Source organism: Liolophura sinensis, chromosome 8 (genome assembly GCF_032854445.1).
Source record: "Liolophura sinensis isolate JHLJ2023 chromosome 8, CUHK_Ljap_v2, whole genome shotgun sequence".
NCBI classification, from domain to species: Eukaryota; Metazoa; Mollusca; class Polyplacophora; order Chitonida; family Chitonidae; genus Liolophura; species Liolophura sinensis.
The window spans coordinates 24,175,501-24,200,376 of NC_088302.1; the positions used below are offsets into that span (position 1 = coordinate 24,175,501).

A 24,876-nucleotide genomic window follows, 5' to 3' on the forward strand; every position below is an offset into this window, starting at 1 on the left:
ATCGTAATGACCCAGAAGCCTCCCACCAATGTGGTCGCTGTGACTTCAAATCCAGCTCATGCTGGCTTTCTCTAAGGCCGTATGTGGGTGGGAAGATGTTGCAGCAACCTGCGGAAGGTCGTGGGTTTCCACCGGGTTCTCTGTTCCTCCCACCATCATGCTGGTCGCCGTCGTGTAAGTGAAATATTCTTGAGTAGGGCGTAAAACACCAATCAAATAAATCAAATAAATAAATAAAACTTTAAAAACTCGTTAATAGGAAAGACAACCACAGAAAAAAAGACTTTGAGTTGTTTGAGAAGATGTAGGTGAAATCAGGCCTAAACGGTCTCAGACATTTTTTCCCTGGCGTTCTTGGTAACTCTATAAATCAACGTCTTATGAGGAATTCTTCTGATGAGGAATAACGAGGGCATATATGGGATGCGCCATATGATAATTAGAGCAACAGCTAGGGAACACGATGTCACAGAGCTGGAACAACACGCACATATGGTTACAAAAAAAAAAGAAAAGAAAAAAAAAAGGGGGGGGGGTCGGGTGACATAAGCGGAAACAGACGCGTGACTATATATATATATTAATGAGATGGCTAAACGCGTCTCTTTTTCTTGTCGTCGTTTTCCGACCATTGACAGAAAATATGAATAAAATAAGGAGAGGTTATTACCAGATATAAAAAATGCTTCAAAACTTACATTTTTCAAGAAATATTTTTGGTATACATGTAACTTACTTCATTTTGCTTTAAACCATATACCTGTATAACCTTTGTTTTAGAGTTCCGTGCCATGCATATACCCTTATAAATGCCGGAGACGAACTAGAAGAGACCGTGACATCACTGGTCAAGAGTTGATCGGCGGGGAAGAGAGTTTACATTTTAGAAAACAAGCACATAACCCACCACCCGCCCCACGTCCAATCCCTTACACAGTTCCTTATCACATTGTATTTAGAAGTATTTGGCTGATATTTACGAAATATAATAAGCTATTAAAGCTGTATTATTTATCACTGCCTCTATATCGCCTTGTAGGCAGCATACCTTACCAAATATCTTGTGATAATTTTAAAAGGAACACCCCCCCACCACCCCATAAAAAACCTACTTTCTCAGCTATTCGTTAGACAAGGTGTCTACAATAGTGGGCAAAGGTTCCTTAAAAGCTTTATTTTATACAGGTTCCTCTCAATACAGCGTTAAAAACGCTGCGAAACAAGGTTCAAATCCGGTCTTGGCATTTAATTCTTGGGAATGCAGAGTTTGTAGATTTCACCGCTCTAGCCGTTTGTGAGACCTAAATTGGTGACAATACTGAAGGCCCGTTCACACACGATACAATTTGAGCGCAGTCAAATGTTCGTTAAGCTTGTCTTCCTTCATTATGGTATGCATAGGTCTGTAGGCCTAGGTAACAATGACCGCCATCGTAGTTAAAAAATCTTCAGTATGGTGTTAAGCAACAACCAAGTAAATAAATAAATAAATAAATAAATAAATAAAATTACAAAGCTCCCTAATCTCTTGACCGAGATATCCGTGGCCGCGAAGTTAGCGTGCTAGCGCAGAAGAAGGAATCAGGAGTCTCTTACAGATGCGGTCGCGGCGAGTCCAGCTCAAACAACCTGCAGATGATCGTGTGTTTTCCACGGGCTCTGTCTGGTTTCTTCTCACTATATATTGCTTGTCACCGTCGAAGAAGTGAAATATTCTCGTGTACGGCGTAAAACACCAGTCAAATAAATCTGAGGGAATAAATGAATAAATATCTCGACAACATATACAGCTATAGTGTACACATATGGCTCTGAAATGATTGCGACTGTACGTCCGGTGTCACAAAAATAAAATTTGGCATTTGTAGCCCTTCAACCTATTTCGATCGAGACTCCATGCTATGGAAGCCCAAAGGGGCCACTTTCGTTTTCTTAGTTCGACGTAACAAATATAACGTTGAAACTCAAAAAGATGAAAGCACAAAGGACAAAACAGAAAAATGTGAAGTTCGAAAACCGGAAAAAGCCAAGCAAAAATTTGAAAGTGCGAAACGAAAACTCAAAGGTGCGAAGCTGTAAGCGAAAGGCTGAAAGCGCGAAGCTGGTACAAACTCAACTTCAGTCGCACACAAGGGTTTTCGCTTGGCACTTCCGGGTTTTCTACCTTAGCACTTCCCCAATTTCTAACCTAGCAAAAGTCAGGCTGAATTGACAGGTTTTATATGTAGACATCTGGTCTATGTGTAAATTAATCGTTGACTAGAATTTACGTCGTCATGCACGATATAGTCTGTTGTTAGTAGCCTCGACATGATTACTACCGGTCAATGACGTGCGCTCAAACGCTTTCAACAATGGTCAAAGGGGAAATAACCCTCAAGAGAAGGTAATTTTGCCGAAACGAGAACAACAACAACACCAACAACAACATGGCTTTCTCGTTTGGCCAGACGACTCAAAACCAGGCAACCCCGTCATTATTCGGCACGGGTTCAACAGCAGCCCCTACTTCGTTATTTGGAACGGTGGCCAAGACGACAGCTGCCCCAACATTTGGATTTGGTACTGCCACTAACACTGCATCCACGGGAACAGGTAAAGCCATGTGTTGGCGGGCTGTCGCAACAACAACAACAACGCGGGCTTTCTGCGCATGGTTAGCTCTAGCCCATGATAACATTTTAGGCGGTGTTAATTTTGACACACGTTCATATCAAGTCTCATATGTAAACGGTTTAAGACACTACCTATCGACAGAAAAGAAAGTTTAAAATTTTGCCACCTTCTATTGAACTTGTGCCATAATACAAGAAGAATAGGTAGTTCAATTAAATTAAACGTTGAGGTCTATTTTCACCTATTTCTGATATTTACCTGCATAGATAGGGAAAAAAAGGTAGGAATTTCATGAGTACATGTAGAATACATTGATATATGATCCTGCCTCTGCAGCAAATTATGAACACCCAGATGAGGGAGAAGAATATACTGAGCCAACAAATACTTTTCTTTGAAGTTGAAGCTGTCGACAGGGAAAATTCCAGATATATACATGGAACTAGCTTCTGTTATATTAGATTACCTAGTAACAAATGCTTCTGAATGAGGATGTAGAACGGTTTTGTATTCTTCATGTCATTATATTTTGGGTGGGTGAGGCTTTCGTCGGGTTTGTGAGGTGAAAGCACTGTTTAACATGATGTATTTGAGACTGCGGACCTCAGGACATTTGCCGCATACTCTCTCACAAATGTCGGTGAAAACATTGTCTAAATAATACGGACATTAATGCATAACTCAGCTTCAAGGCCTCATAAGTCCAAAACAAGGTTTTGTTGACATTCACAATCTATGTATGCTGTGCACATGGTTCTGTTGTCTTACATACTATAATTTCTGGTTATTATCAGCCATACCTCTCTGAATATCGTCCACTGTTGTTCATTTCCCTATGCGTTCTCATGTTATTTACCCCCCACCCCCCCCACCCCTCCCTCTGACGCATATGAGCAAAGTGCCCCCATGTCCGCGGTCTCAAATTTGTATTTATGGCCTGATATTTGTGTAATTAAGACATGTCTTGGGTGGTTCATATGTGGTTTGTGGTTGAGGCCATTATCTGACATGCTAGTGTGAGAAGAAACCACAGTGTAACATGTATTGATATTTTGTGGTATATATAGAAGACTCTTATAAAGTTGTGTTTGGGTTCAGACTTAATTTTGGACAGTAAATTTGTAGATTCCCCTACTCTCACTGCTTGTGGAGCTCTGGAGACATACAGTAGATTCCCCTTCTCTCACTGCTTGCGTTGCCCAATGTTTGTTGGAGAACGATTATCTGTCACTAGTTTTGTGTGTTAGCTCATCAGTAAGTTACTGAAGTTGGGTGCTTTTCCACGAAGGCTTCTCTTCCCTCCACCCACAAAACTGATCTCCATCATACAAGTGATATATTCTCGAGTATGAAAATTAAGCAACAATCAAATGAATAAAAGTGGGTAAATAAAGGTAATTAGAAGAAATGATGACTGGCTTAATTTACATATAGGCCTAGGTTTCAGTCATGCCTGTCATAATGTTTGCCTTGTTGACTTTTGCATTTTCAGGGTTATTTGGGACCACTACAGCCACAACACAGCCCTCAACCAGCTTTGGCGGTAAGTTTTAGGATCAGACAAGAACATGCTAAGGTAATCTGCTAATAACAAATTTTTTTTTTTTTTGCTGAAATTATTGTGGAATGTTCACGAAATACAGAATATTGAGACTGTTCAATTTCATCCCAAATTGAGCTGTGTTTAGAGATGTTTCTTGTTCAAGACATCTGCTAAGCTTTTCTCCACCTTGTGTTGGCTTTGTTTTATTTATTATTAAACTGTCTCAGTAGATAATGGTCGTCCCCTGAAGGTGTTGCATGTTGCTGTTTTCAAATCATCTGCATATGTAGTAGCAAAAGGTGTATAAATATAAAGAAATATAAATAATTTTATGTATTAATTTTTTTTTCTTCATAGGATTCAATTTTGGTGGAACACCTTCTTCTACTGCAACTACAACAACAGCCTCTACAGGTAGCTTTGACAAAGTTGTCTGGTAGAGAAGACAACATGTATCAGAAATTACTGCAGTAAATCATAGTTACTTAGTTGATGGTTCCGGGATAATTCATAGTTTGGCAGTGATATCATAGCTGCTCTGAGCCAATCATCAGTGCATTCTTTGGTCATGTGAGGTATGGAGGTGAGAACAAAGCGAATTTAACCCGGGTCGAGATAAAACGTTAAAATGCAAAAATATATCATTGAAGTTAGAAATTATTTCTTTTAAGTGATCAGAATGTGCCTAACCTTTAAATATGACGATTTCTGTGCATCCTGTACAGTAGTACTTTAAAATTAGGGAATCTGCAAAAATCAGCCTTCACCCATTTTTGCGCCATGTTGTTTCTCGTCTTCTATGACTCGTGAAGGACCCAGATTTGCGGAACTACATGTATAAATAGGCTTCCCTGCTGCTGATGATTTCTTTTCTGGCAAGTTCAGATGGATTCAGATGTCTTCTGCAAAGTGCATACTTTGTAATATGCATATTAAATCTCTAATTAGTTGTGTTTCAGGTTAATTAAAGTTGTTCCAAAATCCTGGTACCTTGTTCATCTATTTTCACTTAAACATATTCTAATTTTCATATTTTTTTTTTTTTTGTGCTGTAGGATTCAGTGGTTTTGGCGGGTTTGGAACAACCACAAGTGCTCTGGGTGGAACATCTGGGTTTGGCACTGGCACTACTTTTGGAACTGGAACAACAGGCACTGGGCTTTTTGGTAAATTTAACACTTCAGTGGTATAAAATAATGTCTCTGTGGAAGGAATCGGAAGAAGGCATACATTTTGATATAGATGTTGAATTATAATGAGCTCAATCTGATTTATGCAATCTGTTATTAACTTAGTCAAGGGAGAGAACTTTTGTGTGTCACTGTGTATTCTGCATACAAGTGTGAATGCATTTTTCATGTTTGAGAGACAACACTTGTCCAAATGTATATACGCAACAGAAGGAGCTTTCCAGTGCTTATGGTAGAAGTAACTAGTGAGAAATTCCCTTTAGCTCAGTTGCTAGAGTGCTGGGCTTTGGCTGCTGATATCCGAGTTCGAATCCTGGTGCGACCCATGCAGTAAAATTCTTCTACCGTTACACTGATGTGGCAGATAGGCGTTGGACTGTGTTGATTGGGTGTGCCTGCTGAGATGGGCACCAGTATGGGTACGACAAGGGAGCTCAGTGTGTCTAAAGAAATGTAGCAGGCAAAATCTCAGTGTAAAGGTTGATGGACTTTACTGCATAGAGTTACACCAAGATTCAAATTTGGGTTTCAGGAGCTGAAGTCAAGTGCTCTACCAACTCAACTACCACTAGCTACTGCTAGTATAAACACTGGAAAGCTGCTCTTGTTTCATATATGCATAGATAATGTACCCCACATTAAATTTAAAAAGATATCGCAACTCAAAGTACATTTTGTACATACAAAAATTCTTGAGTGTGGCTGGAGGCAACAATCAAATAACTAAATATTTCTTGATTTTCAGGCCAACAACAACAACAGCAGCAGCAGCAACAACAACAACAGCAGCAGCCTGGGAATGAGCTGGCTAACATCGTCACATCTGTGACAATGCCTCAAGTGTTCAATGATGAGCGAGACTTGGTGCTGTCTAACTGGAACCAGATGCAGGCTTACTGGGGCACGGGAAAAGGCTACTTCAGTGCTAATGGCGTGGTGGAATTCAAACCTGATAACCCCTTCTGCAGGTTTAAGGTATATTTGTTCACATAATAAAAATAAAATAAGTACATAAGTGCTAGTCTTGGGCCAGATGATTCTAAAAACTTATTGTATGTTTTTTGCAGGCCATTGGTTATAGCCAGTTGCCCAAGGCCAAGAATGAAGACGGAGTTGTGTCCCTTATTATCAGTCAGAAAGAGAAAGATGTGAAAGATGTCCAGCAGCAGTTTGTGGATGCTCTTCACAAAATTCTCGGCAGTAAACCAACGTTGTCCATTTGTGTACAGGGAGTGCGACCTCTGCCAGATGACAAGTAAGGCAACTGGGTGTTAGCGGCACATCAGCTCAAAGGATAATCCAGTCCAAGTATGATTGTGACAACTAAAGGGAACATTGAGAGCATGGTATCCTTAACTTCTGACAAGGGGACAATGCTGTGAATATGTATCTTATCTCACTATGTGTGAAGGGGTGTTCTCTTCACCTGGATCCAGATCAGCCCTGAAATTTGATAAATTTTTACACTCAAAATGTCCATAACTTTGTTGCTGACAGATGTACTGGCAGACTAAAGACAGACAAATACCTGCACATGCCAGCAAAATCATAGCCTCTTTGGCAGATGAGTTGGGGACATGAGATGTGACCTCATCTGCCCGACCAGTTGTAAGGTTAAGGAATATTTGTGGCTTTGACTGCAAATGCATTCTTGTGGTTTGACATCCTGTGATCGTTTGAGGTCATTGCCGTGCAGGAATCCTCTCTTCTCGTACATGTATGTGACAAGGCCTGTCATCAACCTGCAGATGGTCGTGGGTTTCCTCAGTCCTCTGCCCTTTTCCTCCCACCATAATGCTGGGTGTCTTGTATAAATAAATAGTTCGCCATATATATGAAATATTATAGAATATGGTGTAAAACAACCATCAGATAAATGATTAAATTTCATTTTCTGATGTGACCGAAGTAGACAAATCTGATTTATTGGTGTGAGTTGCCTCCCTTTTTTTGGCAGAACTGAGATGATCATGTACATACTGGAGCGTCCAGCTGTTGGTCCGTCCAAACGACTCTCTGCTTCTGAGGTCTCAAACTTCATGAACACAGCGAATATCAAAACCCAGTTGACCAATCAGCTGAAGATAGAAAGTGTCTTACCAAAGATTGGTTTGACACCTGAACAGATTAAGCATTATTTGGATCATCCTCCTGCAGGTAAGTTGTATGTTTCGCTCAATTTTTTCTTGTCTTTTATTTATTTATTTATTTCGTTGGAGTTTTATGTCATACATCTACTTAAGAATATGTCACTTATACAACGGTGGCGACCATTGTGGTGGGAGGAAACCGTGCAGAGCTTGGGGGAAACTCATCTTTCAGGATGAAATTTTGGCACATTGGCTCCTTTGTAAGTTTTGTGTCCCTGCCAGTTTGTTGTCCCAAGGACAGATCAGAAGGGAGTGATTTGCAGCTATCTGTATAACATTAATGCAGAATGCAACAATCAGCCCAAATTTCAAAACAAAACCGTGTTCTTGTGATGATTTGAAACTGGTATGGTAGTTTGAAAAGCAAGAGAAATTTTTATTTACTCTTTAATATCAACCTTTTATTATTGATGAACGAAAATTTGTGATTGGTTTCTGTGTTGCTGTTATTTGCCAACTTGAAAAAGTTAAGTATCATCAGCTTCCCTGACTAAAACTTTGTGTAGTGGGTAAAACTGGACAGTAATTTATAATGAATCCCTTTTTTTGTGTGAGCGTGTGACTTCAAATATGGCTAGGGTGGGGTTTGTGTGTTACTTGCCAAAGGGCACTCTTGTTTCCAATAAAACTGACTGCTTCCATACAAGTGAAAAATTTGTGAGTACAATAGGAAAGACAAGTTGATCAGTAAAGACCAGTTGACCAGAAAGGACCAGTTGACAAGTGAAGTAATCATCATTGGGACGGTTGCATCCATTTTCCATTGATTGCAGACTTTACAGTAAATTGTAATTGTTGAGTATCCTGGGAAAGTGTCGAACAGCCATTTGATGAAAATTTCTATTTTAGTATATTCCGGATAATAGGATGAGGAAAGTCGCCTTTCCCAGATATGCATTCCTCTGTCAAATCAGTCGTGTAAATATATATTTTCAGGTATAGACCCTTTATTGTGGAATCAAGCCAAACTAGAGAACCCGGACCCAGAAACTCTTATCCCGGTACCCATGATAGGATTCAAGGAGCTGCACCAGCGGTTAAAACATCAAGACCAGCAGACCAAGCTGCATATCAACAGGCTCGATGTTAGTACACTAAACTGCTTGACCGCTTTGGTGGCCCAATTTTTAGAGTGTCCACCTAGAAGTAGGGAGACCCCGGGATCAAACTAGGGTTGGTCATACCAAAGACTTTCAAAATGGTACTTGCTTCTGCCTCATTTAGCACTCAACACTGAGAGTGCAAGAGCAAGGATGTTAAGTAGTTGCGTTAAGCTGTTGGATTATATGCCTTTAAAGCTTAATTCATGCCAGCTGATGGCCTCACAGATAGACCAAGTCTTTGGGGATTTAAGTTAAATTTTAAGCGTTAATCTTTTTCGATCGAGTAGGTGGCCAAATTGAACGAATGTCCACCTCAAAGTCGGGAGGCCTGGAATGAAAGCCGGGTTGGGTCAGGCCAAAGACTTTAAAAATGGTATTTGTTGCTGCCTTACTTTACGCTGAGCACAGGGAGGTTAGAGTAAGGAAACACGAGTGGTTGGCTCGGTGTTTGGGTGGGGTGTCATGTATAATGTCTATGTAATGATACTTCAGTAGTGGCTGCACTTTGACAGCTTGAACTTGCCCTGAAGAAGACACGTTACAAGTACTATAAATTCCAAGCAAACATACAGAGTACACCAAACTGCATATCAGCAGGCGCGATGTGAGTACACAGAGGTTTCCACGTGTTCTTGAGTTGCAGTCTTCCTCCTGCAAACCCCAGTTAGACCCCACAAGCAGACTGGTGGTATTGATTTTCTCAGTTTAAATGACTGAGCATGGACTGTTTTGGTTGTGTGTTGAAATCCATCTCATGCTACGGTAAATGACCTAAAGTTTCGCACGTGAGTTATTGTCATGTAGGGGGCCTCCGTGGCTCAGTTGGTTAGCGCGCTAGCACAGTGTAATGACCCAGGAGTCTCTCACCAATGCGGTCGCTGTGAGTTCAAGTCCAGCTCATGCTGGCTTCCTCTTCGGCCGTAAGTGGGAAGGTCTGACAGCAACCTGCAGATGGTCGTGGGTTTCACCATAATGCTGGCCGCTGTCGTATAAGTGAAATATTCTTGAGTCAGCATAAAACACCAATCAAATAAATAAATAAATACTGTCATTTACTTTCGTACGATCAGAGTTGGAGGCTAGATGACAGGAGAAAGTGATTAGGCCCCAGCCCGTTTCATTACCTTGCATGGCACTCAGCAGCTTTAGTTGCTAATCCCCCTCACATATAAGGGTTAAGTCACTGACAGTGAGGTGTGCAGGTCTCCCGACTAGCAGGCCTACATGTACATCTCTAAATATACCCATGAATGAAGTTGAAAAAAGTGTGAAGACAGGTGATGTCTATTACAAACCTTTAAATTCCAGACACTGTCTGAAAGCATGACCATGCCAAACAAGGAATGTACAGGCACAATGTACACTGCAGATGAATGGATTTTGTCTGGTTGGGCCTACCTGGAAGTCACCTCACACCATTATCTGCTGAATGGTTGTCTGCTGAGAGCCCTCATTATGCAACAAAAATGTGTACAAATTTATTTTAGTTAAAAAAGAATTTTCATTTATAAATTTTTTATGATTCTCTGTATACAGTTTTGCCCTGACGTGATTCATTTGTCGCCAGCGACAGATAAAATTATTGCTTTGCTCAGGGAACACGATTAAATGTTAATTACATTAAGTATTCATGTTTATCACATACATGGGAAGGTCTGCCAGCAACCTGTGGATGGTCGTGGGTTTCCCCCGTGCTCTGCCTGGTTTGCTCCCACCATAATGCTGGCTGCCGTCGTATAAGTGACATATTCTTGACACCAAGGAAATAAATAAAGAAAATAAACCAGTATGGTGGTTTTGTGAATAACGGTGAATTTTGGGATACATTGAGATTCCTGGTTCTAAAGAGTTCTTACCAGTGGCTGCCCGTGTGGTGTTAAACACCAATCCCCGAAACCTTCTTGAAGTGGTAATACAATTACGCAAGTGAATGTTTGAACGATTTTGTGGAAGAGTGCACCGTATTATTTTGTGTTACTAAACAGTGTCATGTTGCTCTTGTGTTACAGGTGATAGCTGCAGACCTAACTGAGCTACAGCGGTCACGGAGCAACATGCTGGCCAAACTAGAAGAGTGCAAGAGGAAACAGCTAGAATTAGGGCATAGGGTATTGCAGGTATGGATGTCTGGCCATGGGATCACAAAGGGATCTTAAACTTAAGTCAAAATTTCAAATCGCTTTAAAATTGTCATTTCTTACATAACAAGGTCAAGGTATTGCTTGTCATGGTAAATTTTGAGTAAGTAATTTTCAGCTAAAGTAACGAAGGAACATACCAAGATTAATGATTGAAATTTTGACTTAAGTCTAAGATCCCTTCGTGATTTTGGGTCCAGGTGATTTTGGAACACCTATTAACAACTGTTAAGTGAAAATATGTAATAGTAAACTTTTTTTGGTCTTGAAACATACAACAAATTAAAGTGTAAAACGGTGACAAGCCTGGGGATTTCATATGTAAGCAGTAACTGTTTATCGGTTTCGTGCGTTAATGCAGTGGGAACCAGTCGAAAAAAGAAAATCGGTTCTGTGTCAATTTCGTGAGAAATGATTTTACCATTTAGAATAAGAATAATAATACAATCTACATTTATTTGTGCCAGCAACCTGCGGATGGTCGTGGGTTTCCTCCCGGGCTCTGCCCTGTTTTCACCCACCATAATGCTGGCCGCTGTCGTATAAGTGAAATATTCTTGAGTATACACGGCGTTAAACATCAATCAAATAAATAAAATAAGTAAACATTTATATGCCTCAGAGGAGAGGACTGAAATGTATTCTTCTATGTCTCATGTCCACATTACTCCAACTATGTATTATAAACCACAACTACAAATTTTAGATCATGGATCACCAGTGTCTGTCTCTTCCGTCCTCACAGTAAATGAAGCCCCTTGTTAGTACTAAGTTTTATTTATCAGTGCTTCATGCCGTACTAAGGAATATTTCAGTTGTTCTACAACAGTCAGCATTATGGTGGAAGAACTCTTCCTGCCACAAGAAGACACAGTATATGTACACATGCCTAATAACTTGTCAGCGTCATATGTCGTAAAGTACGGCGTTAAATCCCAAGCGTACGTACATACAAACCTACATTATTTCTTTCGCAAAATGTACGGGAGGTAGTGTGCTACCATGATGTAGTTACATTTATGCAGTGCTATAAGCACTTTGTGAAACAGTTGAAATATAAGTAAATTTTATTGCTTAAACTTTATACATTTATCCAGTAGCATTCTACCTTCCAAACAAAACTTAAATCACCTTTCTAAGGTCATTAGAACTCTTAGAATTAGGCAAAATGAGTAACTTCAATCATAGACCAAATTTTAGCTCAAATACAGTACTTAGATTTCAGGAACTTCAGTTTACTCATTGTTTGATTACATTTAAAGAGGCCGAGGAAATAAAATGTCCAGTTGTGCAATGAACTAAGATTTGAGTGTGTGATTGACAGGTTGTTGGGAAGCAAGAGATTAACCGTAAGCTGGGCTATGGCATCCAGGCCGAGGAGGAGCAATTGAGGGTACAGTTAGAGGCCATACAGGCAGACCTTAATCACCCCACACAGTTCAAGGTAAGTGTCAGGTGAACAGTACATGTAGCAATCAGGCAGCCATAAGATGGGCTGTGGTATCCAGGCTGAGGGGGAGCAGTTGAGGGTACAGTTAGAGGCCATACAGGCAGACCTTAATCACCCCACACAGTTCAAGGTAAGTGTCAGGTGAGCAGTACATGTAGCAATCAGGCAGCCATAAGGTGGGCTGTGGTATCCAGGCTGAGGAGGAAGAGTTGAGGGTACAGTTAGAGGCCATACAGGCAGACCTTAATCACCCCACACAGTTCAAGGTAAGTGACAGGTGAACAGTACATGTAGCAATCAGGCAGCCATAAGGTGGGCCGTGGTATCCAGGCTGAGGAGGAAGAGTTGAGGGTACAGTTAGAGGCCATACAGGCAGAGTTTAATCACCCCACACAGTTCAAGGTAAGTGACAGGTGAACAGTACATGTAGCAATCAGGCAGCCATAAGATGGGCTGTGGTATCCAGGGTGAGGAGGAAGAGTTGAGGGTACAGTTAGAGGCCATACAGACAGACCTTAATCACCCCACACAGTTCAAGGTAAGTGACATGTGAACAGTACATGTAGCAATCAGGCAGCCATAAGATGGGCCGTGGTATCCAGGCTGAGGAGGAAGAGTTGAGTGTACAGTTAGAGGCCATACAGGCAGACCTTAATCACCCCACACAGTTCAAGGTAAGTGACAGGTGAGCAGTACATGTAGCAATCTGGCAGCCGTAAGATGGGCTGTGGTATCCAGGCTGTGGAGGAAGAGTTGAGGGTACAGTTAGAGGCCATACAGGCAGAGTTTAATCACCCCACACAGTTCAAGGTAAGTGACAGGTGAGCAGTACATGTAGCAATCTGGCAGCCGTAAGATGGGCTGTGGTATCCAGGCTGTGGAGGAAGAGTTGAGGGTACAGTTAGAGGCCATACAGGCAGACCTTAATCACCCCACACAGTTCAAGGTAAGTGACAGGTGAACAGTACATGTAGCAATCAGGCAGCCATAAGATGGGCTGTGGTATCCAGGGTGAGGAGGAAGAGTTGAGGGTACAGTTAGAGGCCATACAGACAGACCTTAATCACCCCACACAGTTCAAGGTAAGTGACAGGTGAACAGTACATGTAGCAATCAGGCAGCCATAAGATGGGCCGTGGTATCCAGGCTGAGGAGGAAGAGTTGAGGGTACAGTTAGAGGCCATACAGACAGACCTTAATCACCTCACACAGTTCAAGGTAAGGGACAGGTGAACAGTACATGTAGCAATCTGGCAGCCATAAGGTGGGCTGTGGTATCCAGGCTGAGGAGGAAGAGTTGAGGGTACAGTTAGAGGCCATACAGACAGACCTTAATCACCTCACACAGTTCAAGGTAAGGGACAGGTGAACAGTACATGTAGCAATCTGGCAGCCATAAGGTGGGCTGTGGTATCCAGGCTGAGGAGGAAGAGTTGAGGGTACAGTTAGAGGCCATACAGACAGACCTTAATCACCCCACACAGTTCAAGGTAAGTGACATGTGAACAGTACATGTAGCAATCAGGCAGCCATAAGATGGGCCGTGGTATCCAGGCTGAGGAGGAAGAGTTGAGGGTACAGTTAGAGGCCATACAGACAGACCTTAATCACCCCACACAGTTCAAGGTAAGTGACAGGTGAACAGTACATGTAGCAATCAGGCAGCCATAAGGTGGGCTGTGGTATCCAGGCTGAGGAGGAAGAGTTGAGGGTACAGTTAGAGGCCATACAGGCAGAGTTTAATCACCCCACACAGTTCAAGGTAAGTGACAGGTGAGCAGTACATGTAGCAATCTGGCAGCCGTACGATGGGCTGTGGTATCCAGGCCGAGGAGGAGCAATTGAGGGTACAGTTAGAGGCCATACAGGCAGACCTTAATCACCCCACACAGTTCAAGGTAAGTGACAGGTGAACAGTACATGTAGCAATCTGGGGGGCCTCCGTGGCTCAGTCGGTTAGCGCGCTAGCGCAGCGTAATGACCCAGGAGTCTCTCACCAATGCGGTCGCTGTGAGTTCAAGTCCAGTTCATGCTGGCTTCCTCTCCGGCCGTACGTGGGAAGGTCTGCCAGCAACCTGCGGATGGTCGTGGGTTTCCCCCGGGCTGTGCCCGGTTTCCACCCACCATAATGCTGGCCGCCGTCGTATAAGTGAAATATTCTTGAGTACGGCGTAAAACACCAATCAAATAAATAAATAAATGTAGCAATCTGGCAGCCGTACGATGGGCTGTGGTATCCAGGCTGAGGAGGAAGAGTTGAGGGTACAGTTAGAGGCCATACAGGCAGACCTTAATCACCCCACACAGTTCAAGGTAAGTGACAGGTGAACAGTACATGTAGCAATCTGGCAGCCATAAGATGGGCTGTGGTATCCAGGCTGAGGGGGAGCACTTGAGGGTACAGTTAGAGGCCATACAGACAGACCTTAATCACCCCACACAGTTCAAGGTAAGTGACAGGTGAACAGTACCTGTAGCAATCAGGCAGCCATAAGGTGGGCCGTGGTATCCAGGCTGTGGAGGAAGAGTTGAGGGTACAGTTAGAGGCCATACAGGCAGACCTTAATCACCCCACACAGTTCAAGGTAAGTGACAGGTGAACAGTACCTGTAGCAATCAGGCAGCCATAAGGTGGGCCGTGGTATCCAGGCTGTGGAGGAAGAGTTGAGGGTACAGTTAGAGGCCATACAGGCAGACCTTAATCACCCCACACAGTTCAAGGTAAGTGTCAGGTGAACAGTACATGTAGCAATCAGGCAGCCATAAGATGGGCTGTGGTATCCAGGCTGAGGGGGAGCAGTTGAGGGTACAGTTAGAGGCCATACAGGCAGAGTTTAATCACCCCACACAGTTCAAGGTAAGTGTCAGGTGAACAGTACATGTAGCAATCAGGCAGCCATAAGATGGGCTGTGGTATCCAGGGTGAGGAGGAAGAGTTGAGGGTACAGTTAGAGGCCATACAGGCAGAGTTTAATCACCCCACACAGTTCAAGGTAAGTGACAGGTGAACAGTACATGTAGCAATCTGGCAGCCATAAGATGGGCTGTGGTATCCAGGCTGAGGAGGAAGAGTTGAGGGTACAGTTAGAGGCCATACAGGCAGACCTTAATCACCCCACACAGTTCAAGGTAAGTGACAGGTGAACAGTACATGTAGCAATCAGGCAGCCATAAGATGGGCTGTGGTATCCAGGCTGAGGGGGAGCAGTTGAGGGTACAGTTAGAGGCCATACAGGCAGACCTTAATCACCCCACACAGTTCAAGGTAAGTGACAGGTGAGCAGTACATGTAGCAATCAGGCAGCCATAAGGTGGGCTGTGGTATCCAGGCTGAGGAGGAAGAGTTGAGGGTACAGTTAGAGGCCATACAGGCAGAGTTTAATCACCCCACACAGTTCAAGGTAAGTGACAGGTGAACAGTACATGTAGCAATCTGGCAGCCATAAGATGGGCTGTGGTATCCAGGCTGAGGAGGAAGAGTTGAGGGTACAGTTAGAGGCCATACAGGCAGACCTTAATCACCCCACACAGTTCAAGGTAAGTGACAGGTGAACAGTACATGTAGCAATCAGGCAGCCATAAGGTGGGCCGTGGTATCCAGGCTGAGGAGGAAGAGTTGAGGGTACAGTTAGAGGCCATACAGGCAGAGTTTAATCACCCCACACAGTTCAAGGTAAGTGACAGGTGAACAGTACATGTAGCAATCAGGCAGCCATAAGATGGGCTGTGGTATCCAGGGTGAGGAGGAAGAGTTGAGGGTACAGTTAGAGGCCATACAGACAGACCTTAATCACCCCACACAGTTCAAGGTAAGTGACAGGTGAACAGTACATGTAGCAATCAGGCAGCCATAAGATGGGCCGTGGTATCCAGGCTGAGGAGGAAGAGTTGAGTGTACAGTTAGAGGCCATACAGGCAGACCTTAATCACCCCACACAGTTCAAGGTAAGTGACAGGTGAGCAGTACATGTAGCAATCTGGCAGCCGTAAGATGGGCTGTGGTATCCAGGCTGTGGAGGAAGAGTTGAGGGTACAGTTAGAGGCCATACAGGCAGACCTTAATCACCCCACACAGTTCAAGGTAAGTGACAGGTGAACAGTACATGTAGCAATCAGGCAGCCATAAGATGGGCTGTGGTATCCAGGGTGAGGAGGAAGAGTTGAGGGTACAGTTAGAGGCCATACAGACAGACCTTAATCACCCCACACAGTTCAAGGTAAGTGACAGGTGAACAGTACATGTAGCAATCAGGCAGCCATAAGATGGGCCGTGGTATCCAGGCTGAGGAGGAAGAGTTGAGGGTACAGTTAGAGGCCATACAGACAGACCTTAATCACCTCACACAGTTCAAGGTAAGGGACAGGTGAACAGTACATGTAGCAATCTGGCAGCCATAAGGTGGGCTGTGGTATCCAGGCTGAGGAGGAAGAGTTGAGGGTACAGTTAGAGGCCATACAGACAGACCTTAATCACCTCACACAGTTCAAGGTAAGGGACAGGTGAACAGTACATGTAGCAATCTGGCAGCCATAAGGTGGGCTGTGGTATCCAGGCTGAGGAGGAAGAGTTGAGGGTACAGTTAGAGGCCATACAGACAGACCTTAATCACCCCACACAGTTCAAGGTAAGTGACAGGTGAACAGTACATGTAGCAATCAGGCAGCCATAAGGTGGGCCGTGGTATCCAGGCTGTGGAGGAAGAGTTGAGGGTACAGTTAGAGGCCATACAGGCAGACCTTAATCACCCCACACAGTTCAAGGTAAGTGTCAGGTGAACAGTACATGTAGCAATCAGGCAGCCATAAGATGGGCCGTGGTATCCAGGCTGAGGAGGAAGAGTTGAGGGTACAGTTAGAGGCCATACAGACAGACCTTAATCACCCCACACAGTTCAAGGTAAGTGACAGGTGAACAGTACATGTAGCAATCAGGCAGCCATAAGGTGGGCTGTGGTATCCAGGCTGAGGAGGAAGAGTTGAGGGTACAGTTAGAGGCCATACAGGCAGAGTTTAATCACCCCACACAGTTCAAGGTAAGTGACAGGTGAGCAGTACATGTAGCAATCTGGCAGCCGTACGATGGGCTGTGGTATCCAGGCTGAGGAGGAAGAGTTGAGGGTACAGTTAGAGGCCATACAGGCAGACCTTAATCACCCCACACAGTTCAAGGTAAGTGACAGGTGAGCAGTACATGTAGCAATCTGGCAGCCGTACGATGGGCTGTGGTATCCAGGCCGAGGAGGAGCAATTGAGGGTACAGTTAGAGGCCATACAGGCAGACCTTAATCACCCCACACAGTTCAAGGTAAGTGACAGGTGAACAGTACATGTAGCAATCTGGGGGGCCTCCGTGGCTCAGTCGGTTAGCGCGCTAGCGCAGCGTAATGACCCAGGAGTCTCTCACCAATGCGGTCGCTGTGAGTTCAAGTCCAGTTCATGCTGGCTTCCTCTCCGGCCGTACGTGGGAAGGTCTGCCAGCAACCTGCGGATGGTCGTGGGTTTCCCCCGGGCTGTGCCCGGTTTCCACCCACCATAATGCTGGCCGCCGTCGTATAAGTGAAATATTCTTGAGTACGGCGTAAAACACCAATCAAATAAATAAATAAATGTAGCAATCTGGCAGCCGTACGATGGGCTGTGGTATCCAGGCTGAGGAGGAAGAGTTGAGGGTACAGTTAGAGGCCATACAGGCAGACCTTAATCACCCCACACAGTTCAAGGTAAGTGACAGGTGAACAGTACCTGTAGCAATCAGGCAGCCATAAGGTGGGCCGTGGTATCCAGGCTGTGGAGGAAGAGTTGAGGGTACAGTTAGAGGCCATACAGGCAGACCTTAATCACCCCACACAGTTCAAGGTAAGTGACAGGTGAACAGTACCTGTAGCAATCAGGCAGCCATAAGGTGGGCCGTGGTATCCAGGCTGTGGAGGAAGAGTTGAGGGTACAGTTAGAGGCCATACAGACAGACCTTAATCACCCCACACAGTTCAAGGTAAGTGTCAGGTGAACAGTACATGTAGCAATCAGGCAGCCATAAGATGGGCTGTGGTATCCAGGCTGAGGGGGAGCAGTTGAGGGTACAGTTAGAGGCCATACAGGCAGAGTTTAATCACCCCACACAGTTCAAGGTAAGTGTCAGGTGAACAGTACATGTAGCAATCAGGCAGCCATAAGATGGGCTGTGGTATCCAGGCTGAGGAGGAAGAGTTGAGGGTACAGTTAGAGGCCATACAGGCAGAGTTTAATCACCCCACACAGTTCAAGGTAAGTGACAGGTGAACAGTACATGTAGCAATCAGGCAGCCATAAGGTGGGCCGTGGTATCCAGGCTGAGGAGGAAGAGTTGAGGGTACAGTTAGAGGCCATACAGGCAGAGTTTAATCACCCCACACAGTTCAAGGTAAGTGACAGGTGAACAGTACATGTAGCAATCTGGCAGCCATAAGGTGGGCCGTGGTATCCAGGCTGAGGAGGAAGAGTTGAGGGTACAGTTAGAGGCCATACAGGCAGATCTTAATCACCCCACACAGTTCAAGGTAAGTGACAGGTGAACAGTACATGTAGCAATCTGGCAGCCATAAGATGGGCTGTGGTATCCAGGCTGAGGAGGAAGAGTTGAGGGTACAGTTAGAGGCCATACAGGCAGAGTTTAATCACCCCACACAGTTCAAGGTAAGTGACAGGTGAACAGTACATGTAGCAATCAGGCAGCCATAAGATGGGCTGTGATATCCAGGCTGTGGAGGAAGAGTTGAGGGTACAGTTAGAGGCCATACAGGCAGACCTAAATCACCCCACACAGTTCCCCACAAGGTAAGTGACAGGTGAACAGTACGTGTAGGAATTAGACAGGTTACCAGTCTTGCTACAGGTATAGGTATATGTACATGTTGTATTATGGTTTATTGGTGCAGTATAAAGGGTTAGGCAAAGTACTGGTCTTCCCTGTGTCAGAATACAATAATAGGGTGGGGCATCTGATAAGTTTGTTGTCTTCAACATGGTTTTCCAATGAAGCAGCATTTGGCTACCCTAAATCCTCAACAAAACTGACCAGTAAAGTATAACTTAAATTGGAATATGAAAACATAATTTCTAGAGTCAAATGTATTTTTGGGGTAAGGGGACGTTAGATGTTCATAGGAACTAGAAAATAACTTGTCCAAATCAGATAGCATTCCTCTAATATGACAAAACATGCAGTATGTGTGTGTTCGAGTTTGTTGAGAATTCAGGGTAGCTTTCTGTAGGGAGGAACCATTGTAATATGACCAAAATGCTGTTGAAACTGAAATCTTCAAAACAGACTACACAAATGTGTGATGCTTCATTGTTTATTAGGGTCGACTGAATGAACTGATGTCACAGATTCGGATGAGGAATCAGCTGGGTATTTCGAAGTCAGATGTCAGTTACCAAATGGACAGCAGTTTGCAGGATGAGATTAGACAGGTATGTGGGGCTACTCTAGTGTCACCTTCTGAGAATAATTGAGAGGGCAGGGGGTGGGGGGGTGTAGGGCGGGCAATTTATAAGAGGTACATGTACCTGGTAATGGTCAAGGGATTTTTACTCGATGCTGTCTGGTGACCATCCCATTTGTACCTGACGTTCATGATGTAAATAAAAAAATTGTTGGGCTTGGCATTGTTCACGAATGAATCAGACCAAAGGCAGAGTGTTCAAGCAGAAGGTTGGGACCGGTTGATCCAGGATCAATCCTTGATCGAGTCACACCTAAGACTTTAAAAGAGGAAGTTGTAACTTCCTCGCTTGGCGTTCAGCATGAAGGGGATAGTGCAACGACTGGTTGACCCATATCCGTATAATGGCTCGGGCGGGGGGCAGCTTACTTGCCTTCGGTAAGGCGTCTCGGTGAAGCAGCACTAAATAAAAGAGCGGTGGAAATCCGTTCTGCACATTACACCTACATGTACCCTAAGGATTCCTTCGTCGTCATATGACTGAAAAATTGTTGAGTACGATGTTAAACCCCAAGCACTCACTCACTCACTCACTCACTCACTCAAGCAGAAGGAAGATATATTCTGAATAGTTAGACTCGTCCTATCTCTGGAGGGTCCTTTATAGCCAGGCTGTGCTATGGGTTTTCCTTCTGTCAGGTAACAGGTTCTCGAATCCAGCTCCTAATAATTTGGTCGAGCCTGGAAGCTTGTCATACCTGGGGATGTGAAATCATTTGGCTTTGACTCTGTCCAGGTTCTTACACCCATAACCCTGATCGTTGTCATATAAATGATATAAATGACGATATACAACACCAACCAAATTGATAAAGATATAATTCCTTGTTTTCAACGTTTTCTGAAATAATTTATGAAGTGATTTGTTTGCTATTGTGTTTCTGTAAATAAGAATAACCTTTGATGGTGAATTGTTTGTGAGGCCTTGATAAAGAAATTAATCTGTCCAGGTTGCTTTTGGGACGGTTTGCTCAGTCTCATGTTTGATGAAAAGTGCTTGTTTTCCACCAATATGGGAAAGTTTGTCAGTAGCTTAAGGTTGATGATTTACACCGTGCGCACTGGTTTCCTCGCCCATACTATTCTTGAAAAATTTTGTAAAATTCTTGAGTATGGCGGATTTCAAACCAAGAAAGTGAAACTCCAGATAAATAAATAAATCCTCACTCTGGCAACCTTTTGTGATAAAAAAAATATATTACCGACTTTCTGTACCCAAAGAGTATCTTTTGCTTGTAAGTGAGATATTTTTCTGATTAGGAATTAATCAAACTTCACAAAAAACCCTATTGAGGGGGCCTGGTAAGGTTTATCATGCAATCAGAATCAAAAATATATCGCTTGAAAAATGCTAAAACTGAAATACTGTGGTCATCTTTTTCATTTGAAGACAAACCTGCTCTAAATTTGTTGAACATTTTCTCTTTTCAGTTATTGGCGCATCAACAGGAGGGGTTACAACATTTAATGCACATCATCAAAGAAGATGTGGAGAATTTAAACCTTATAGAGCAGGGTTTAGCGGACAGTAGTCATTTGAGATAGCTCGGATAACATCTACATTTTGTTTTCTTCATTTCATCTCAAATTTCATTCAAATGATTGCAGGCCTTTAAAAGGAATTTTGCAACACCATATGGGAAGTACAATGCCAGAAGATGTCTTCAACAAACACAAACACATTGTTCCTTTAAAACCACTTACCTGAAATTTTCCATAAAGTGTTCATTTTTATTGGTCAAATAAATGTCATTAAATATTAATTTTGGTGCTGAAATTGATCTTTTCTTAATAAAGTAAGACTTCCAAACAAATTTCAAGACACTTTTCTGAGAACTCGCAGAATCAGGAAAATTGAGCAACTTAGTCATTGATAAACTTTCAGGTTATTTACGGTATTTGGAATTTGGTTGTTGGTTGTAAAATCCCTTCGTGGTACTGGTATGGTTAAATGCAGAGTGAAAGCACCATTCCACAGCATTCCGCACCAGGGAAAGTTCATTAGTAATGCGCCAAAGGTTTGCACCAAGTGGTCTGGTTTTATTTACCTATAAAACTGATCGCCATTGTATGAGGGAAAAATCCTAAGGGACTGGTTTTGTCAATCAGTCATGCAGCATTCAACCAACTTAGTATGTGTAAACAGGCAGACAACAAAACAATCAGGGACCTCCGTGGCTCAGTTGGTTAGCGCGCTAGCGCAGCGTAATGACCCAGGAGCCTCTCACCAATGCGGTCGCTGAGTACGGGGTAAAACACCAATCCAAAAAAAAAAAATAAAACAAAACAATCAAATCAGTTTTCTGTATTATTTTACTTTAACCCTAATAATTGCCTTTCCCAAAATATAAGCCTCATCTGTGCACATGTTAGAGTTCAAAATTGTTGATAAATTTTGTAAAATTTATAATGTGGGTCAGTTTAGAACTTTTTCAAATTTTAAGATCAGGGGAACACTATTAATAGTGTTTTCTGAAAGGCATACATTTAAGCTATTATAGGTAAATAGAGAAAATTTGATTTGTTTTAGACTCTCAGTTGTAGTCCCTTTTATACTGAATATATGGTCAAGAGGAGTAATGGTTTATGCCAAATGTCTGTTAACGTTTGGCCAGTAAGGTCGCAAGTTCAAATCCAGCTTTGGTAGTACAGCTGTGTTTTTGGGCCAGTTTGTCGTGTACCTGGTAAAGTGGAGTGGTTGCTCCACCGTTCTCCTCCCATGAACCTGACAGCCCTCAGTGTGTGAAATATTCTTGATTATTTATTTATTTATTTATTTGATTGGTGTTTTACGCCGTACTCAAGAATATTTCACTTATACGACGGCGGCCAGCATTATGGTGGGTGGATATTCTTGATTACTGTATGAAACACGAATCTGAACAATAAAATTAGTTTTAATGCCACAGAAGTTTACTGAGTCACTTTCATACTAGTAATTGCATGTGACGTCTTTTTTACTTATCCTGCACTCTGTACAGTTCATTTCTGTTACCTTGTACAAAGTATTTGACAGGAGTTCTTGTAACTGTAGGGGCCTCTGTGGCTCAGTTGGTTAAGCACACTAGCGCAGTGTAATGGCTCAGGAGCCTTTCACCAATGTGGTCAATGTGAGTTCAAGTTCAGCTCATGCTGGCTTCCTCTCCAACTGTACATGCGAAGGTCTGCCAGCAACCTTCATGGGTGGTCATGGGTTTCCCCGGGGCTCTGCCCGGTTTCCTCCCACCATAGTGCTGGCCGCCCTCGTAAAAGTGAAATATTCTTGAGTACGGCGCAAAACACTAATCAAATCAAATAAATAAATGTAGTAATTGTAAGTATTCTTTGTCGAGTCTGAAAATGATGAGCTAGAATGTGGGAAAATTTAGATGTTGGGAAAACATAAAAAATAATGTAAACTTCAGATGAAAGAATGCCAAAAAATATGTTGTAAATGGGGTATTTAGTATTTTGTTCCGATTTTTCTTGAAGGAGAAAAGGACATTCTAAGCTGATTTTTTATGGTAGGTATTTGGGAAAATCTATCGGTATATGTGATCTGGATGTAAAGCATGTCTAATATATTTATTTTGGCTTGAACAAATGTGTTAAACCAGAATTTTAATCATATTTGTGTTTTTAATATATTTTAAAAATATCATAATTCAGATTTTAAGAATGTGTTTAGATATGAACAAATCTACAAATCATAGGTGCCACATCCTCATTTGAAACGGTATTATCTTAAAACGATATATACCAAAAGCTGGTCCCAAACACCCACCAAACAAAAATTATTTTCAGATGTCCATTTCTCCTTGCAGCAAAATCCAAATAAATAACCATGCATGACTCAGTGTGACGTAATAAACGTTTTTGGAATAGAATTTGTCTTGCCAATTTGCCAATAAATATTTCATTCAGACGTAATCTTGGCGTACAAGCCTTGGCGAAACTGCTACATCACTGGAATGGAAAGCGCTGAAAATTTCACTCCTACTCTAGACTTGAAAGTACATGTAGTGTGAAAATCATTTTTCATATTCCATATAAATTACCCGTTGGTCATTCATCACAATTATTTAGGCTGTAATGACGATGTCAGGGTTTATTAGTGTAACCCAATCACAAATGTTTTATTTGTAATAAGCCTTGGTTTTTCTCCATGGATAACAACCACAATAATCGTGTCATAAGTTAAGCTTTGAAATCTGGACTTACCTGTGTCAGGAACGAAAAGGGTAACACAGGAATGCAAGTGTGTTGCCATCCTGGAACTTGTGCCTGCCACCATCCTGGGACTCGTCGCTGGCTGCCTGCCACCATCCTGGGACTCGTCGCTGGTTGCCTGCCACCATCCTGGGACTCGTCATTGGCTTTCTGCAGCCAGTGTTTTCAACATTTCCTAAAAGAGAATGGGAGATTTCATAAAACAATAATCTGACAAAGTATTGGTTACCTCACAATCTCAACCTGACCATTGTCAGTTACAAGTAGTTTCTGGTCGACCTCTTCCATAATCTATTGTATTTTTATTGCCTTCACTTCATTTAATGATATTAGGTATGTTTTTACATACACATTAAAAATGATTAAACATAATAATAATAATAATAAAATAAAACTATATGAGGCACGATGGCACATTATTATTTTTCGGTTAATTTGTTTACTTTACTCTAGACCCTGTGGCCACTGATAAGTTCTCTTTACCACGAACCATCCACAACAGGCTGACCACAAACCACAAGGTAAACTCTCGGTAGAAAATCTCCACTCTTGCATTGTGGATGAATATAAATAGTAAACCCACTGGCGGAGAATGAGGTGAGGGTGGATGTGGGGTGGGTGGTATAATAGCTTCTTTAAACAGTACAAAACCACAAATGCTTGCTTACTTCCTGGACTGTTGCCAATATGACATATCTTACTATCATTGCAATGTGCTTGTTGTGTTACCTATTGACACAATTGTTCGCCTTAATTGTTGCCGTCTTACCTTACTTCTGTAACTACACGATATTCGAGGATAATTTGAATAAAAACTTGTTCATCATAGAAACTAAGCAATCTATTACAGGTGTGTCAAAAGTCAGTGATCATGAAATACGTCTTCGATCAGTGTTTTGGGCTACAGGAGACAGTAGGCGAAATTTTGCTTAAGAAAGGTTCTATTGTCATCAACTTTAAAATAGATGACTCCTCTAAAATCGTTACCGTATA

The 24,876-nt window shown here is 42.7% G+C and overlaps 1 protein-coding gene across 1 annotated transcript; it reads left to right on the forward strand.

Annotated features, from left to right (window-relative positions):
• The first annotated feature begins 2,416 nt into the window (after window positions 1-2,416).
• LOC135472580 (nuclear pore complex protein Nup54-like) lies at window positions 2,417-21,437 on the forward strand. The gene is made up of 12 exons (XM_064752140.1): window positions 2,417-2,595; window positions 4,109-4,159; window positions 4,517-4,573; window positions 5,215-5,325; window positions 6,095-6,324; window positions 6,417-6,604; window positions 7,307-7,506; window positions 8,436-8,584; window positions 10,612-10,719; window positions 12,065-12,184; window positions 19,532-19,642; window positions 21,106-21,437. The coding sequence occupies exons 1-12, from the start codon at window positions 2,430-2,432 to the stop codon at window positions 21,217-21,219; spliced, it is 1,605 nt and encodes a 534-aa protein (XP_064608210.1). The 5' UTR covers window positions 2,417-2,429; the 3' UTR covers window positions 21,220-21,437.
• Window positions 21,438-24,876: the final 3,439 nt, after the last annotated feature.

Coding starts and splice junctions, on each gene's coding strand:
- LOC135472580 (XM_064752140.1), top strand. CDS start 2,430: ATGGCTTTCTCGTTTGGCCAGACGACTCAAAACCAGGCAACCCCGTCA. Junction 6,325..6,416: donor ACCCCTTCTGCAGGTTTAAG/GTATATTTGTTC, acceptor TGTTTTTTGCAG/GCCATTGGTTATAGCCAGTT. Junction 10,720..12,064: donor TAGGGCATAGGGTATTGCAG/GTATGGATGTCT, acceptor TGTGATTGACAG/GTTGTTGGGAAGCAAGAGAT.